The sequence below is a fragment of the Mustela putorius genome, unplaced genomic scaffold (genome assembly GCF_011764305.1).
Source record: "Mustela putorius furo isolate JIRA1106 unplaced genomic scaffold, ASM1176430v1.1 tig00000785_pilon_pilon_pilon, whole genome shotgun sequence".
Taxonomy (NCBI): Eukaryota; Metazoa; Chordata; class Mammalia; order Carnivora; family Mustelidae; genus Mustela; species Mustela putorius.
In genome coordinates this window covers 3,761,303-3,780,053 of record NW_025421480.1, presented here as the reverse complement: position 1 = coordinate 3,780,053, position 18,751 = coordinate 3,761,303, and the positions used below count along the sequence as shown (strand labels likewise).

General features: G+C 44.6%; 1 protein-coding gene across 1 annotated transcript; it reads right to left on the bottom strand.

Moving 5' to 3' along the window:
- Window positions 1–274: 274 nt before the first annotated feature.
- On the bottom strand, window positions 275–16,763 carry TADA1 (transcriptional adaptor 1). The gene is made up of 8 exons (XM_004756732.2): window positions 16,571–16,763; window positions 11,934–12,025; window positions 11,582–11,647; window positions 7,325–7,422; window positions 5,462–5,671; window positions 4,076–4,227; window positions 1,944–2,106; window positions 275–1,500 (listed from the first exon to the last, which is right to left on the bottom strand). The coding sequence occupies exons 1-8, from the start codon at window positions 16,642–16,644 to the stop codon at window positions 1,348–1,350; spliced, it is 1,008 nt and encodes a 335-aa protein (XP_004756789.1). The 5' UTR covers window positions 16,645–16,763; the 3' UTR covers window positions 275–1,347.
- Window positions 16,764–18,751: the final 1,988 nt, after the last annotated feature.

Sequence of the window (18,751 nt, the reverse complement as noted above, 5' to 3'; positions counted from 1 at the left end):
AGGTGTCACTGCAAATTTTTCTCAATCTAAAAAATTACCTAAAATTCTGAAGGACTTCTCAGACTTGTGCCAAGAACTGAAACCAGGGTGTTTTTAGTTTACACATCCCAAAAGGAAGAAATGGCATACTGAAGTCGGAACCCATTCTTTAATGTTTCGCATCTAGCGCATCCCTCTGCAAAGTCTGCTAAGATCTCAGAGAGCTGGGCTGTTCAAACTTCTGTAGGAGGCAGTTTTCCTTGTATGTTTATTTTAATAAACACACAAAAAGAAGTTTTCTCCTGAAAGGTTTATTTGTCACATTTAAAGTACAAAATCAAATACACAGATCCAAATACTGAACCATGTGAACAAGTCCGTCGATACATAGATCACGTAGCCCTACACAGCCCATCCAAACATTCTAGCATAGCCCAATACTATCTTCTGAGTAAAAAGCATCACTTCTAAAAAAAACAAACTTTATTATTAGTAACACTGCCAAATGTAAATTATTTTCAGTTTATCATTTGATAAAGGATAGAAACATACTGCAGAGGAACTGGGGAATTTCTAAGTATAAATCTAGTATGTGTATGTGGGCCTTTTAAAACATATTCTATAGGAATAGTCAGTAGATGGACTTGCCGACCAAAGTCCTTGGGCATATCAACTATAAAAGAAACAAGTTATAAGAAAAAACTTTGTAAGATTAATTATATTCGAGGTTTTTGTTTTGTTGTTGTTGTTTTGGTTTTTAATGCAAAAAAAGGACTTTGTCTAACAGCACAGCATTTCTAGGTCCTATTTTCTATGGAGTTGTAATGAACTTTGAGGGAGACACCTATATCTGTTAAACTGGTCACTAAAGGAGGTCTATGATTTTTAACACTGTGTGGATTATTTCAACCAAAATGCAAGAGCAGTTCTTTAGAAGAAAGGCAGAGATGTCAGACTTGCCAGGTATAGAATATATGCGGCCACTGAAAACACAGATGTCCCTGCTGATCATGGGGACTAAGTTATAACAGCTTCTTTGTTCTAGGATGTCATCTACCTCACGTGTAGACCACAGGATACTAAGCCTCAGATGCCCAAAAACCTTTCCAATCCAGGCACAGAATTTTTTCAGTGCTTCCTCCCATAACTGAGAACACACACACATACAGAGACATGGGTCATGAGCAAAGTCAGATTTATATTAATGGCTTCACAGTAGCAACACAAAATGTACTCAGTGTCACATTTCCATAGGAAAATTTATATTTACACTGTACACTTCAGCCTTGAAATGTGGACCCCAAAAACATCCAATTCTCAACAACCAATGAATTCGCTGAGGGTCCCGTCCCCTCAGACCGCCCTAACTCAGCAGAGCGACAGGCCTTCGTTGGCCGCCAGGCGCTGGCGGTGGACTTTGTCCTGCCGCAGTTCTTCGTGATTGGGGTGCCAGAGCTTCATGATGATCCTTTCTATGTTGAGAGCGTAGACGGTATGTGTAGGAATGACTTCCCTGTGCACCTGTGATTCAAATATTTGCATGTTTCCGATTTCGCTTCAGTGTATGTATTTTTCCAACATATAAAATTAAAAAGGGTTCTATCCACAAACACACACAAAAGTTGCACAAACCTACTGACGACAAGCCAGAGTCTAATGAAGCTCCAACTAGATAACAAGAAAACAAGTAACAAGCCTCTGAAATAGGAGTAAGGGAACAGAGGATTTTTTTTTTTCTTTTCTTTCTTTTGCGGGGCATGTGGGGTCTGGGAGAGGGAAGGAGGGAGGAGGAAGGAAGCCTGGACCCTGGATCTGAAACATGAAGGTAGTATGAATGGCTTTAATGAACTAAAAACGGAAAACCAAAACCAGGAAGAGGAAAGGCTACTGAATATCTTCGTAAACTCGCAGAAACTTTGAACCTATCCCTAAATCTAGGCCAACCCGAAGGGGCCAAGAGTTACCTGCAGAGCTTCGAAAAGGTCGTACATGTTGACAGGAGGCAAAGAGGCGGGCAGAGTGTCCCCGGAGCACGCCAGGAGGAGGGCAGCCTGCTGCTCCGCGTCATCGGGGGGCGGGTAGGAAGCGGGATTCTGACCGGCACAAGGAGCAGAAAAGGCTGGAGGACTGGAAACAAAGCCAGTAACTAGGAAGGAGACAACTGAACAACTAGAATAGAAATGGACTTTAATACATCTTATTAAAAATATCTTCAAATGAACGAGAAACCCAATTACAAACCCAATTAATTTTTAGCTAGTATATACATCAGTAGCCCATAATTTACATTTTTAAAGGCAGCCCATCTGTCAAGCTGGAAACAGAATGCAGAGCAACTACACTTACACTCCTCTCTCCACAATGTTAAAATATTTACTAAGCTCAGGACACTGAGCCAAAATTGTTTCCTGCCCTTGAAGTGCTTCTAGTCCAGGGGGTGAGGGGCGCAGGGGTGGCGACTTAATTAATTAAAGGAAAATGAAATTGAAACACTGACGAGAGAGGAAGATAAAATGTAACTGGAGACAATAGGACTGAAAAATAACATCCAAGAAAAGAAGATACAGCACAGAATAAGCAATAAGCAAAAATGGAGGATGGAGAAAATCCACATCCTGCCAATTTCCCAAAACAGGACCTAGATAGAGTACCAGCAGGGACGGCAGGCACAATTTTTATATCCTAAAACTGTAGGAGATGACCTACACAATTCGGAAGACCATCCCAGAGGTAACACAACAGTGAGGAGGTAACTCAGGAACGCGCAGAAGCGGGGTATGAGAGTGGGTAAGGGCATCAGGAAAGCCAGCCCTGCTGGGGACGAAGCAGCCGGCAGCGAGGCAGAAGCCCTCCAGGGACCGGCCAGCGGGGAGAGAGGGCAGCTCAGGAGGCCTGGCGGGGTCAGGAACACTACTCCCAGCATTCAGCCACTACAAGGAGCCCCCCCCCAGCCCCCTTTGTTGTTTTGTTGTTGTTGTTTCCTAGAAAAGAATGGCTTACAAAAGAGAACAAGTACTCCCACACAGATAGGCCTGAATGCGACTGAGCATGGAAACCTCACACCCGGCAATCTGAGTACAAGCGGTGCTCTTCGGAGGGCCCGTGTGAGCCACCTCAAGGTCTTCAGCCATGAAGGAGAATCTGGTTCAACCCCTCCGCGTGCTGTCAACACTTCGCTGTGTCCAACTCTTTCTCAGCCTCCCGCCCTTCACCCCGTCCTACCACACCTTCTACCTTCCCTGCCCGTTAGTTCTCCGCCGACGTCCCTCCCAGCCGCCTTCCCAGTCACACTTTGCTCTCGGAACGCGTACCTTCCCGTCATCTCCCTGACCAACCAGCCAACTGGCGCTCAAAGAAATTCAGTCACTTCAGTCACCACGAGAAAAATGACATCACTGCTTTTTCTTTCCCAAAGGCTTAAACTCTGGACTAAACTATTTGCTGGGAAGGAAGAAGGGAAGGTAGGGGTGAAGACAGACCCCACAGGGATAGATGAAAGGTCATCCAGGTCATCTCATCAAGCGAAGACTCAGGCGGTTACAAGTCCCGGGAGCCGTCCCCGGAGGGCGGTCAGAGGAGTCCCGCAGTCGCGGGCCGAGACCAGGTCTGCCAGGAGCAATGGGACCCAGTAGGCCACTGTCTGGAGCTACCGCCACGGAAGCCACACAAGGAGGCAGAGAAACACCTCCCAGCCCTCCTCCCACCACCGAGCCACCCAACCCTGACCCCACAGTGACAGGCGCGCTTCCGACGGAGCGCAGCCCCGCTGCTACCCCCGGGCGGGGCCGGCGCTCAGGAGCCCTGAGAACGCACCGCCCCAGGGCACCACTCCAGTGCGCTTCGGAAGATGCCAGGCACGAGGCACTCACGTCGAACCACACGTGGCAGCCTCGCCAACTTCGCCTCTGATAAACAGCACCAAGTACTTCACCAGTTACCAAGCAAGGATGCAGCTCCAGAAAACAAACCGCCCTGCTCTCAAGGGTACTTAGACTTACAGAAACGTAGTAACCAATCATTCACCAGCGGTGGGACACACGACGGGAGCACACCTGCTAGAAAGAAGGGCTGCGCGATCACAAGAAACCCCATGTACCTCTCTATTAAGTTGTTGTACGCCACGACACTGTTCTTCAGGTAAGGCTGTGGGGTCACGTTACTCCCAAAGGCATATTTAAAATGACCGTCACGTAACCGATAAGCTTTCCTTCTGGACACAACAGATGTCAATATATCTTTCAGGTGATTCTGTGAAAACAAGTAAAGAAAGGAGAACAGCATGAACTCCTGTTTAAAAGCAAATCATAAAACTTCCATTGACTAAAAAACGTTTACTAGTGTTCAGTGGACGGAGGCACGAGACAGGCTGGCATATGGTGGAACCAAATGAAGGTTTACCAGGGAGCCACACGAAGGAGGGAGCCGCGCTATTTTTATTTAGTTCTATTTAATAGGGGCTTGCTCTACACGTAATTTATTAAAGAAGTTGTTTATACCCTAAAACAGGCTCCTTTTTCAAAAAAAAGAATTTTCAGATAGCTTTAAATGAAAGTACAAAAAAAATTCCATGAAACTTTTTAAAGGAGGCTTTAAAAATAAGACAAGAAGTTTCAAGATCTAAGATTTATTGGTTATAATGCTCAATCTAGTAAAATCCTTGCAAGAAAAGAACCTTGGCTCTCTCAAAAGCCACATGTACAACAGATATCTAGGAAATAAGCAAAAAATCAGGTATTTAGTATCTCTTTATGAGCACCAAGTACATAAGAGGGGAATGGAAAATGTCTGTGAAAATAAAGAGACAGAGCTGGCCCCAGCCTACTGCTAGCAACGGCGGAGTCGGGATCAGGCCTGGTGTTTCAACTACACCAGTAAGATCATCTCATACCCAGGCCTGAATGATGTAAACTGTCATTTCCACACAGAATTCATTTAATGTTTACAACTTCATGAGACAGCTCTTATGATCTTTGAGGTGCATGTGAGGAAGTGGGGCCCCCAAGTATTGGGGATTACCCAATATCGCCCGGCATACCCGGGACTACAGACCCAGTATACCTTGTCCAGTAACTGAATGCATGAAGTGGATGGATCAGTGGAAGATGTGGTGAGGTGAGGCAAGAATCCCACTGCTTGGAAACCAAGTCTAATGCTCTTTAAATGCTGTGCCACAGCAAACACCAGTGATTTTAATCTTTACGATTCTCAAACTCTTTTTTCCCCTTAAAACGGTTTCCCTGTTAAACACCAAGTCAAGTACAAGTGTTATGCCCTAATTAACCTTTCTGAAGAGCTTAGGCTGTTAACTGAAGGCAACTGCTTGGACCATGGGGTGTTTCCCTCCACCAAAGAAAACAATTTCAAGATGACAACTCCGAGATGGCGACATTTTGGTTCTTTTCTTGCAGTCCCAACTTTCAACAACACACACAAGCTCGTTACACGCAACCTGTAAGATTGTTCCTGTCACCGGCAAACTAACCTCCACGGCATAGACAACAGCTGAGACCGCCTCCTCCGTGACGTTGTCCAAGCCGTGCTCGTAAGCGGTCACTATCATCCTCCCTTCAAGCTGACCCCGAGTGGGAAGCATCATTGTGTGGGAACAAAGTTTCAAGTCATCATCATCTTGGGGATCCTTTGCCACAAACTGCTGGGCTCCCGAGAGGGGATTTTGAGGCTGGAATCTATGCTACGGGTAAGAAAACTTTTCAAAATTATTCATCACAGTGGCAAGCAATAATGCAAAGAAAAGTAACCAATTTACGGCTTGAGATCCCACAAATTAATGCCACCAAAACCATACCACAGGGTGTTAAAAAAACATTAGTAACTCATGCACAAATAATCACAGTCACACCCATTACATAGTAATAACGCAGACATGAGCTAACGGGAACGGTGGCAGTGCGCACAGTGGTCTGTTCTGTTCAGTGAACACCTGGGTAATCACAGAAGATATGGCTCTGTGCTTAAAAATACAATTAGGGGAAAGGAGAAAATATAGAACTATTTTTAAACAAGTCAGAGTATACTTGTAAGTAAGCAAATTCTGAAAGTAGAAATAGAGAGTAATACTCCAATTACGCTCTAAAAGCCGAGCCAACCAACATAACCTCTAATAACAGGTATTGCAAGAGAACACCAGTGTAACTACTTTATATCATCTTCTACTTAAAATCCTCAACACAGAATCTCGCTAAGACATATCATTCTAATTATTTAAAATAGCTTTTCTTGGGGCACCTGGATGGCTCAGTTGGGTAAGTGCCCGTCTGACTCTTGATTTCAGTTCAGGTCATCATCTCAGAGTCATGAGGTCAAGCCCCAAGTAGGGCTCTGCACCCAGCAAGGAGCCTGTCTGAGATCCTTTCTCCCTCTGCCCCTCCCCTGGCTCCTAGAAGAGCACGTGTGTGCACTCTCTCTCTAAAATAAATAAATAAATCCTTAAAAAAATAAAATAAACTAGTGTTTCCCAATCTTGTCCCACCCAAAAAACTTCTGCCTTCCTCGGGTACATCCAGACAGCCCATCTGGTCTCTCCATCATCGGTGGGAGATAAGCTGCTGGTAGCGAATATGACCTGTCCCCATTTAAAGTTTGTATTACAGAAGGAACACTGGTTGTTTTTCATTTTCCAAGTATAAAACTGTATTTTATATCAAATATCCCTTTCTAAACCAAGGTACGCTTCTCTGGAGATACTGATGCCCTCTGGATTGAATACGATTTATAGAAAACACAAAGCAAAGGTAGCAATAAATGTTTGTTGATGTTAATCAACAAACCTATCAACAACCAGTCAAATCTATAAAAGGAATACTTCTGAGAAACTTTCTTCCCCAATACGAACAAAAAAAGCAAGTTATTCTAAAATGTTTACAAGTGTTACAGCCAAACCCCTTCATCAACCCCTGCTGATCCCCAGAGGCTCAGGGCCTAGCTGGGCATCACCAGGATCCTGCCAGAGACCTCCAGGCGTCCTGTAGCCAGGGAGCAGAAGTCTTCAATGGGTGAAACACTATTCATTCCACAAAAATATCTTAAGAGGAGAAAGAATACAGGCATACCTTTTGAATCATTAAAAAATCATGAGGTACTAATGAAAACCTATTAATATTTATGTTGTAACAAACTAGAACTATAAAAACTCAGACCACTTGGGACTCAGAATCTTTGAAACTCTCATCAACTTCAAATACAGTAACATCTTTGCCCCTGAATCATGGCCCCCCTTTTTCAACTCTACTACCAGTATTTTAAGATTTATTTAGAAATGAAAGCCAGTTTCATCACACCAGCATTTAAATCAGTTGTTACCAAGATCTATCGAATAACAACCTACATCAAATTTCTGACGAACAGAAGAAAGCTTTTTCTTCCCCTTTGGTTTTCCAGGTTTAGCTGCAGAACCCCCTGTCCAGGGCAAAGATCCAGCACCCTCTGTGCGAGAGAAAAATTATAACCGTAAGAGAAAATAATGACAGTTGTCAACTGCTAAGTTTGCTTTCATTTTGGGCTAAAAAAGTATGGAATGCTCAAGTAATGAAACTAAATAATAAATGCTTAAATTCAGATCTTCTCTTTCTACTTTCTAAACAAAATTATGAATCCTCTCAAATCGTGTTTTTTCAGCTGTAACCAAACTTATTTCTTTATGAAGACAAACTTGTTTTTTCTATTTTAATTAATGTTTATTGGGTGCTTTCTTTGCTTATGAGTAGCAGTAGTATCAAAAAAGGACAGAATTTTCTAGTTCAAGATGGCGAACAGAGCACACAAATCTCCTCTCTCTTCCAAGACCAACTAAAAATGGTAATAGTGAAAAGGAAACAGCATGTATCCACGACGGTGACAAAAAGGAAGGCGAGTGAAACAAGATGAGAGCCCAACGAACTCCAGCAATGAGTTAAAGAGGGGCGCCCGGGGGGCCCAGAGGGTTAAGCCTCTGCCTTCCGCTCAGGTCATGATCTCAGGGTCCTGGGATCGAGCCCCCCATCGGGCTCTCTGCTCAGCGGGGAGCCTGCTTCCTCCTCTCTCTCTACCTGCCTCTCTGCCTGCTTATGATCTCTCTCTCTCTGCCAAATAAATAAATAAAATCTTTTAAAAAAAAAACAAAAAACCAATGAGCTAAAAAGGTGCTAAATTACAAGCAGACACACGGAAGCCGTAATCCAGCAGTAACCTAGGCTAGGCAAGGTTGGGAAATGCAGAAAGCAGTCAACCTGCACAGCAGAAATCCACAAAGTCTGGATTTGGAGAAGGTGAGTACAGTGGAAACCGGAAGGGTCAGTAAGGTTAGAAACAAGATTAACGGAAGGTCTGTATTCAAAAATTGCATACACAAACCCCTTCCCTCACCCCTAGCAGTGTGCTCGGTACAAAATAAAAATGCAGCGTCCCCTGTTCAAACATTTACAATTTTCGAGCAACCATGGTAGAGCCCTAAGCCAAGTAAGGGGCCCTTCGGAGTTCATGGGCAGTTCACAGGCCCTGAAGCCAGCCCAGCGCAGTGTTTATAACACCAGGGGGAAGGGGCGGGGTGGGGAGGGCAAGAGGATGGTGAACGCTCCCCTAGCTAAACGGAACAAAACTTCTGGGCTATCCTGAGGTCGTTGGTACAGATGCTGGCAGCCCAGAGCACAACTCTCCGCGTGCTGACATGTGAGGAGCCCCAGCCGAGCTGGCCTCCCGTCAGCAGCCGCTACAGCAAAACCCCCAGGCGTCGTATGCTTCACTCTTCAACATGCGTCACCAGACATCGGACGATCATCTGTAACATGATCTGAAAGCCCAAGCTCAACAAACAGAAAATGGAGGTCCCAGACTAAAGAATTCAGGCAACACAAAGGACTTCAAATAATTTCTAACTGGGGTCTTCAGAGAAGTTTGAAAAGATGTATATCCATAAAACAAAAAGAAGGTATTGTAAAAATTGCTGAATTAAAGAATGCACTGGAGGGACGCTTGGGTGGCTCAGTGGGTTAAATGTCTGCCTTCGGCTCAGGTCCTGATCCCGGGGTCCTGAGATCGAGCCCCGAGTCGGGCTCCCTGATCCGTGGGAAACCTGCCTCCCCCTCTCCCTCTGCTGCTTCCCCTGCTTGTGTTCTCTCTCTCTTTCAAATAAAAAAATATAATCTTAAGAAAAAAAAAGACCGTCTGTATCATTTCTTTCTAACCATGAGTGTATGTATAGTTCTGAGGCTAAAAAAAAGGCAAAGTAATCCAAGCTCATACAGTACACTTGAAAAATCCCCCTCCAATTTTAATAAGATAGGGGAAAAAAAAGGCCACTCATCATCTAAGCAAAAACATTACTTCCATTTTGATGTTTTTTGAAGAATGAATTTTTAAAGCTTTAAAAAAAATACTCCAAGTCTGTCAGCTAAAAAAGAGCTATCTGGACACTTACGATGAGTACTGAGTACAGAACTGTTGAATCACTATATTGTACACCCAAAACTGACATAGCACTGCATATTAACTAGACTGGAATTAGAAAGTAGCGGGGGGTGGGGGGGGGGGACTGTTTGGGAAGTCAAGTTCCTCCTCTCCACCACTTCCAATGTCTTTTTGGAACACCCAGTCTCCTGGATGAGGTCAGCCGATTGCGGACGATTCCCAGCAAAGCCTACTCCTGCCGGAGGGGCCTGGGCATTGGGTGACGCTGCTGATGTGTGACCACAGTCCCAGCGAGGACGCACCGCACAGTGAGTGAGGTCGGGCCGGCAACAAGGCCAGCTTTCCCGCAGCAGGCAGATTTCAGTGCGGACCCAACGCTTCCACTTACTGGTCGCAGAAGGTGTCAGTTAAGTTTTGCTTTTTATTTCCTTTTGTTTTCTCTAAAGTTTCCTAATCCATAAAAAAGGAGGCTAATACCTACCCTAAACAGCTGTTGTGAAGGTTAACAAGAATGACTGACCGTGTCTGTTGCACTGCAGTCGCTCTATCAATATTACGAAAATCATTTTTTCCTGCCTAGCTTAGAAAAACAGAAAACCCACCCCTAAGTAGTATACGTACAAAGAACTATTTCTATTTTTCACTTTTAAATCATCTCTTTGATGCCAGCAACCATTAATTTCATTAATTCATTCATTAATTTCATTAATGGTTGTAGGCCTGATAGAGAAGTAACCTCTCAAATTCCAAATGTTTCATCCTTTATTTTAAAATAAGCAGTAACAAACATTCATGCCTATCAAAGGCTTTATTTAGTTAAAATCAGCCACTTAACACTTTCTAATACCACTCCATGTTTGTTTGGCAATTTCTTTTTTTACTTTCAAGAGTACTTTTTCACTGTTCTCTTGTATGCTTTTTAATATATATCTGTAGGGCAAATCTTACTGTATTTTGTAAGTGTGAAAGCAAGAACACCGAATAATTACCTATCCCACCTAAGCCAGTGGAAAAACCTCAACTTGCGCCTAAGTCTCTTGACTCCTCTCAGCCAGGGTTTTTACTCCCGGTCCCACCACTCACCCTTTCCACGCACTTTTTAGAACACACGGACATGAAAAGCACGATCTAGGTCTCACCATGTTGGCTTTCCTGATAAATTAAATTTTACACAGAGGAGTGGATCGCCTCTATGACCCAACTAGTTGAAGTCCACCCCTGTCTGAAGGAAACAGAACATGAGAAATCGGACACCCGTGACCACGTGCAGCACGGGGCGGGTGGGCTCGGGGAAACAGCCCCGCCTGACCCCACTCCCCACAAACAAACGCTCACTGTTCACTACTCTGCACCAACGATAGCTTTTCCAAGTGTGAGGACTCGGCCTGGAGGAGGTTCCATGTGAACGCTTTCTCATACAGCAGAGGTTAGCAGAGGGAAATGACAGAAAGTTCTAGTAGTCACTTCTATATAAAGATGGCCGTCACAATCACCACGGGTCCTTTAAAAACAAAAATACTCAATCTACAGCAGGAGGGCCCTATAAATCCCAGTTTTTAACAAGAGCTCAGGGTAAGTTTTACTGCAAGGCAAATTTTTAATGTATTTAAATTATTTATTTTCAACTACTTGATTCAAGCAAGATGGTTCAAAGAAGTGACTTGCACCGCTTTAGCAAAAAACCAGTAGTCACTGTTTCTATCTATACCTATTCAGGGCGAAGTGACAGGACCAGCTTCTACCTACCCCCCAAAGGCAGCTCTCACCTTCCAGGTGCTACTCTCCTCCTTGAGCATGTAAGTGAGACAGTCCAAGTCCAGGTCTTCACCCCATGAGGTGGCTTCCCCTGCACCTAACCCTCACTCCCCTTCCCTGTGTCACGGAAACCCGCTGCTGACACCCGCTGCCCTCCGCTTCGGCATCCTGACTGCCCACCCTCTTCCTGTGCGTCCTTCGTTGAAGTCATCCAAAATCAAGCTGAGCGGAGAGTAAAGACCAAAGTCAATCTAAGCGCAGGGAAATCACCGGCTTTACGAAGGTTCTAAGAAACAGGCTGCACCTGTGTAATAAAGGTTTTCTTCTGAGCGGTTCAAAGATCATTTCCTTTTTGCGCAACAGATGTGTCTGTTAAAGGAAACTAAAGCCCGGTGCTCAGGGGCTTTGCTGACGGACGTCCCTGGAAGTATTTCCACTCCCTTACCTGGTGTAGACACCAAAATCTGACAACGCGTCAGAATAGCCAGGAGGAAATCGTTGTGAGAATGGACTGAAAAAGGGAAGATTATCATAAGTCAAATACAAAATATTTAAATCGTAAGGAAACCATTATTTGACTTTGGATTATCACCTACCCTGCCATTCTTTACACTTTATTTTTAATATTCATAGTATTAAAATAATCTTACATACCACTAAAACCCCAATTTTATTTTTTTAACTGAGAAGACTACAAAATATATTGCAATTTATTACTGCAATTACTTATTTGCCATTTATTACAAGTCTGGGAAAACTTCAGAACAGTAAAATAACTCCCCAGATAATTATTTTACCATTATCCTGTGTGAGAAGTCTATGAGCTTCAAGGTCAAACTCTTCTTTGCTGATCTTCTGCTTGAACCACAACTTTAAGTTAGCCCAGTATCTGCAAAGGCAGAAGCAGTATTAAGAACCAAGGGGTCTGCTTCTTTCCGAAATTCACCTTACCTGCTCCAAAACCCAGGGCGGGAAATTTTGCATTCCCTACCGTATAATACGCTCAGTTGTGTTCCTCTCCCCAAATTTGTATGTTGAAGCCCCAGCCCCCAGCACCCAGGAAGTACTTTAAAGCCTTTAAAGAGGTAATTAAATTAAATTAGCATCTTCAGGGTGGGCCCTCAGCCCATGTGATGGGCATCCTTGTAAGAAGAGATTAGGACAGAGACACACACACACACACACACACACACAACCAGACAGTGGCCATCTACTAGCCAAGGGGAGAGGAGTCAGAAAAAACAGCCCTGATGACACCTTGAAGCCAGACTTCCACCCTCCTGAAGGATGAGAAAACGAGTGTCTGTTGTTTAAGCCGCCCCCCTGAGGTATTTTGTTATGGCAGCCTTGAAAGCCAACACACCTAGGAATCAGAATACCGACAGAAGGAGAAGGAAGAAAAAAGTTTTTCCCAGAAGTGACTGGCAGGTAGTCACATAATTGGGTTCATGAATGAATTAGTCAAAACCACAGCTGTACCTTTCGTTCCTCACTGTTAATCTTTCTAAAAGATTACCCTCCAGAATTCTACATTTAAGATTTATATTTTAAAAGTATTATTATTAAAGGTATTAACTTAAATATGAATTTCAGATATGCATTCTCATTATTAACTACCGTTAATAATACATATATTTGAAAGCAGCTGAGAGATCTTAAAAGTTCACAAGAAAAAGCTTTGTAACTATGTATCATGACAGATACTAACTTACTGTGATAATCATTTTGCAATTTACATAGAATACTTGTCGCACACCTGAAACTAATGTCATGTTATATGTCATATGTCAATCATCCCCCAACTAAAAAAAAAAAGATCTATATTTTAAAAGGTGTATGTTTTATGGGTTGGGAAAGGGTCATTCATTCTGATCCTATAACCTCCTTCCCTTCAAATGAACTCGTTTTAATCTATCAGCTGAAGTAATGAGTTTCTAAATTGCCTCACCACGAAGAAAACACCCATGGGTAGGAGAAACCTAGTGGTTTTTAAAGTGAAAACCAACCACTAATCATAAAAGGTTCCAGTTAACTAGCAGGAAAAAAAAGAGTGAGAGAGAGATTTGATCCTTTATACCTAGATTAGAAATAGGAGTAAAATACGACTTTCCACATCCACAGCCCCTGATTCAGTGCTCAAGGAAGCTGCCCCTTCCTTATGAAGCCGAAAGAAGAGTCACTCAGTCCATGTCTTAGAATCACTTACAATTCACACTTAGCTACTTTCTGATGCTCACTTGAGTTCCTGACAGAAAAGACAAAAAAAAAAAAAAAAGATTTCTAAACGAGACGGCTGAATGCCCTCACTGGCTTACTATACCTCTGGCAGGGCTTCTCCTGAACACAGATCCGCTTCAAGCCATCTGAGTCGGTGCCTCTGTATGTAACCCACTACGTGTGCAAGTAACCGCAGGCAAAGTTTCGGCTTCACACGCATTCCTTCTTTCCAGGAGAAAACTAGCTTTAAGGGAGTCAAAGCTGCCTAAGACCCATTTCACTCAACAGCAAAATATGCTAAGTTCTAGAGTCTGGCATGACTTCTCACCTGATACTTACACACTCGTTAGTCGGTAACTTCCCAACAACAGACACTCAAATGCCTTTTTTTTTTTTAAGGACAGGAACAATTATGAAATGAAATAAAGTGCCACAGAAAAAAACAAGTGTTTTCTCGTCCCATTCTACCCAATAAGATAGTAACATGAGACAAATTTCATTATTTAAAAACCCTGCATCACAATTTTACAAGAAAGATGCAAATACACTCATATTTTGAATGCGAACTTGTAAGTAAAACCAGGCTCTACCAGGAAGCTCTGCCAACATGATACCACCGATCTCCAGGGGCAAACTTCGCAGCCCAAAGGGCTAGCACCCCTTCCAAAATCTGGAAGACCTGCTCCCCAACCCTGGTCTCTGTGTTACCTTGCTGTATAGCCATGGACAAACAACTGTTCCTAACAGTTAGTTGAAAAAGTCAGTCAGCCTCTGTGAAGGTGAGGATGATGGGAGAGAAATACAAGTGGGTCAGACGAGGAAGCACTGGAGAGACTTAGAGAAGACTAAATACATATGATAGAGTCACCAAAAATAATCCAACACTTCTCTACACAGGACACTCTCCGGGGTACGACACAAAGTGAGTTAACTAACAAAGGCCACGTCTTTCTAGAAGCTGATGAGGGCATGCAACCTGACGTAAAGGACATTCGGACCACAAGCTAAGTAGAAAACAACTCTCATCTGGGTTCCTTTTACACTGCCTCTGCTCTACCTGCCACCAAGGACCATGTGTAAATGGGCAGGTTGTATGAACCATAGCAAACTACTCATGGAAGAAATGTGAGACATCACTATAGAGCGATGTTATAGTGTTCTAAGGAGCAGGAGGAAAAGACAGTGAGAGAATGGAAAAATACAAAACCACACTATGCCACTAGCTATTCCTGGCACAAAAGCGTATTTTGATTGCATTGTTCATGGAGATTTACCCTACAGATGCACCGAATTTAGCTTTCGCATCTGTATTTGACCAACATCAGAGAGCCAGCATTGGCCTTTAAAGACCACATAGGGAATACTAACTTCAAATTTCTGGCAACCCTGTGTGATATGTGTGGGATCACAGAAGTCACCATCACATCTCATCAGTAAATCACACACAGCAGGTCTCTCAAATTTATTATATTATGGAAACACTTTCCAATATTTTAAGCATCCTAGACGTAACAGTAAAAAGTCAATTGTGCTTAAAAAAATGTAAATTTTAGCAGTCAGTATTACAAAAGTAACAAACTATAGTAATCAATGAATGGTGAAAACTTAATTTTACTTATTAAAATAATTTTCAATTAATTAAATAAGCAAAGAAATTGACAGTAAACATGAATATTAAGATGTAATTTTAGGTGGACTATTTTATCTTTGGGAGTCAATAAATGTTCACAAAAAATTAAATAATTATGCCAAAATAATAGATTCTATTTTAATGCTAGTGTTTGTAGAAGTCTGATTAATGTTCATAATATTAAAATAATCTTTAAGGATTATATTTTGCTTGGGGCGCTTTGGTGGCACAGTTCGTTAAGTGTTAGACTCTTGATTTCCAGTCAGGTCATGATCTCAGGGTGACGCTGAGCCCCAGGGCAGGATCCGGACCAGTGCTCAAGTGAGGAGTCTGCTTGTCATTCTGTCCCCCCTCCCGCTCATGCTTGCTCTATCTCAAAGAAATAAACCAGTCTTTTCAAAAAGTCTTACATGGGAATTCTGTGTATCTTGCTAGAATAAAAAGAAGAATGTCAACTCCATCAAAAATAATGTATGGCAAAATAATGTATGACATCCAAGTAACTTCAGCCTGCTCATAATAAAGAATATAAAGAAAAAGATAAGAAGAAAGTGTCCCCCCAAACGCCTTGCTCCTGCAGCATTATTTTTAAGGGACCATCTACCCAGGAATGCAAATGCGTGGAATATCCCAGAAGCCATCTAGCAGCAACAACACAGGCATTCTAATTTTAAATATTTAAAATGTGTTTCCTATATTTTAAAAAAATATAAAATTGTAATAACGATTAATGTTCTGAAAACTTCCAAACTCGTCCTTGTACTTCTGAAATATCTTAGCTAGCTTCGGCCTCGGCCAGATTACTGCCGGTTCATCCCGCCATCGGCGCTGGCCCTGATGGCGGACTCGGTCCCCTGCCGTAACCCAGGTCTGGCTGGGTGCTGGCGGCTCTGGAACCCCTCGTAAGGCATCAGAGCCAGGAATCAGGCATGGGAGGCCTGGTGACTTCTGAAGGGTCACGTAACCTCCCTAGAACTCGGTCTTCACGTCTATCAAATGGGAAGAATAACCGTCCGGACCTCACACCTCCGATGAGACAGCACGTTAGGGGGCTTAAAGGGTGATCAGCGTCCGTTACTGAGATCATCCCTATAACCGCGGTGATGCTGTCAGTGCTCTATAACGCACGATCTACGCATCCCCGACGTCAGGAAGCTCCCGCCTCCAGGAAGCCCTCCGGGGCGGGCCGCCAGGCGCGGTGCCCGATCCCGCCGGGGCGTGTCGGGCTCCGGGTCTCTCGGCCCCGGGCAGGTCCCACGCGTCCCGAAACTCCGCGCAGGGGTCCGCGACCGCTCCGTAGGCCCCTGGACGTGGAGCGCGCCCCTCCCGCCCCACCCAGGGCAGAGAGTCCCGGGCGAAGGCGCCCGCCCGAGTCCCGGGAGGCCCGGCCCCTCCGGCGACCGGGCGAGTTCGGGCTGCCCGCCCGGCTCCGGCCCGAGAAGCCCGGAGGCCCCGCCGCCCGCGACGCGAGGCAGCACGGGCCTCGGGGCGGCGCGGGGTGGGGGGCGTTTCCAGGGAGGGTCGGCGGCCCGAAACCAGGGGAGCGCCGGCGCGGGGACCCGGAGGCTGTGCCAGAACAGCTCTTACTGTTTCACGTTGTCCCCCAGGGCCTCGCTCAGGTTCTTCTTGGCCGCCTCCAGCTCGCTCACAAAGGTCGCCATTGCTCCCCACGTCTCACCCGACCGCAGACCGCCCTGCCACAGTGACCAACAACCGAAAAACCAATTACGCGAGAGTCTCGGGACTGGAGGCTCGGTCCGCTGGGGTCTGTCCCGCCCCCTGTCCCTCGGAAGACTTTTGTTGGGTTTTCGGCTCCGCCCGCCTTCCTGAAGAGAAAGTGAGGCGTAAATTCGCCGTTTTCTCAGTCCTCCTCCTCCCGCCCGCTCGAGTCACGTGACTCGCATCGTTGGCCCCGCCCACACCCTACTTAAACCCGGGACCGACCTGGCCTGCAGCGACGCCTGCAGGGCCGGCGTTTCCCGCGCTTTCTTTGTGTTTCCCGCTGGGCCAGTTCCTAGTTCGGCCCCGGTCCTCCGACCTAGAGGAAGACCTGCCCCCGCGGATAAGAAAGCAAACGCTCTGTCAGTTTGGTTCTTTCTTTGCCTTAATTTTCGCCAGCCGCGAATCGTGTCGTAGGCCACCTACTAGAGCCGTCTTAATTTTCTGCGTCTTCGGGGAAAAAAATGTTAAGTTCTGTGTCGGCCGGTTTTGCGCTTTATTCACTGCTGTCGCCCCGGTTCCTAGCGCAAGGCCCGGCGCGTGCTGGGCTCTCCGTGCGTGTTTGCCGAGTGAATGAAGTTATTGAGAACAATAAGGAAAATACACGGAAGGGGAAAAAAAAAATAGAAAAGAAAAAGTGTTTTTCCCCCAGCTCCGGACAGACTTTCACCCGAGAGTCCCCTCCCGCCTGCCCCGTGGCTTGTAATCACGTCCGATCTTCGGATGTGCGTCTCGGTGGGTTTCTAAAGCTTAATGTAATAATATGCGTATTTCCCCTGGCCTTGCAGTGTCTTGATAATCATTGGAACGACGGCTTTTTAAATACCCCAGATAAGACGTGCACAATAACTTGCTTCCTAACTGTTAGCCTGCTGTGTCCGTTTTCTTCCTCTATTAAAAGCAATTCTGTAATAAACTTTATAAAGCTTTTCTTCATTTAGGGAGTATTGCTCTACGCTGGAGCCCCACAGTAGAATTCCTAAATGGTAAAGCATATTTATGGGAATCTTGGTGTGTGTGGTCAAATGGTCTCCCAAAGATTGAAACTAATCCTAACAGCTGTGTGTCATTTCTCCGCAGAGGCCCCTTCAAGCTGCTTCACTTGTTCCGCAAACAGCTACTCTCCTGTGCTGGGAACGCATGTGCCCCGGATTCGCGGAGATGAACGAGGCAGGTAAAGTCTTCCTATCCGTGTCCAAAAACGCTAGAGAAATTTTGGCTTTTTATTTTATTTTATTATTATTTTTAAAGATTTTATTTATTTGACAGAGACAGAGATCACAAGTAGGCAGAGAGGCAGGCATAGAGAGAGGGGGACGCAGGTTCCCCCTGAGCAGAGAGAAGGACATGGGGCTCAATCCCAGCACCCTGAGATCCTGACCTGAGCTGAACGCAGAGGCTTAATCCACTGAGCCATCCAGGCACCCCCAAATTTTGGCTTTTTAAAAAGTAGTTATCCACTTCTGCTTTTTCATGGCTCCCCACTGTAGACAGAAAGAAAGTCAACCACCAAGTAGGCTAGTAAATGCTTCATTCGCTGTCTTAGTGAAGACTATAGCCTCAGGAACAGCTTTTCAAATTGCTCTCAAATTCTCAAATTGCTCAAGAACTGCTCTGAAGCTTGTTATGTGTACAAATCGTGTATATAAAATTATTATATGTACATAAGGGGGGAAAGGGTGCATGTGCTTGCAAGCAGATTTCCAAATACTTGTGCATCACAAGGTATAATTTTTTAGAGTTCTAAAAAGGAAGGTTTACTGATTTCCACACAGAAGTGAGAAAGACCCTTAAGTCATCTTAATACATTATGTTTCTATCATGTCTGATTGTTCAAAAACATTGTTTGAACACCTCCGCTTAACTGGTTTTCCAGTTCTTGCTGTTCTTGATTTCTCCTTGAGGTCACTTGAGATGGTCATAGAAGGTGACGTTGATCACCTCCTGCAGTTTTAGTCCACGCCACTGAGTATGGAACAAAATTCAGTACGGAACAAAATTCAGACTCCTAAATCTGGTGTTCAAATTTTCTTATGACCTGGACTCTGC

Excerpts from the sequence above, each read along its gene's own strand:
- TADA1 (XM_004756732.2), bottom strand. The coding sequence starts at position 16,644 with ATGGCGACCTTTGTGAGCGAGCTGGAGGCGGCCAAGAAGAACCTGAGC. Across the intron at positions 5,672-7,324 it reads CTGTTCGTCAGAAATTTGAT|CATAGATTCCAGCCTCAAAA; the intron begins GTAGGTTGTTAT and ends TCTTACCCGTAG. Across the intron at positions 4,228-5,461 it reads CTGTTGTCTATGCCGTGGAG|AATCACCTGAAAGATATATT; the intron begins GTTAGTTTGCCG and ends TTGTTTTCACAG.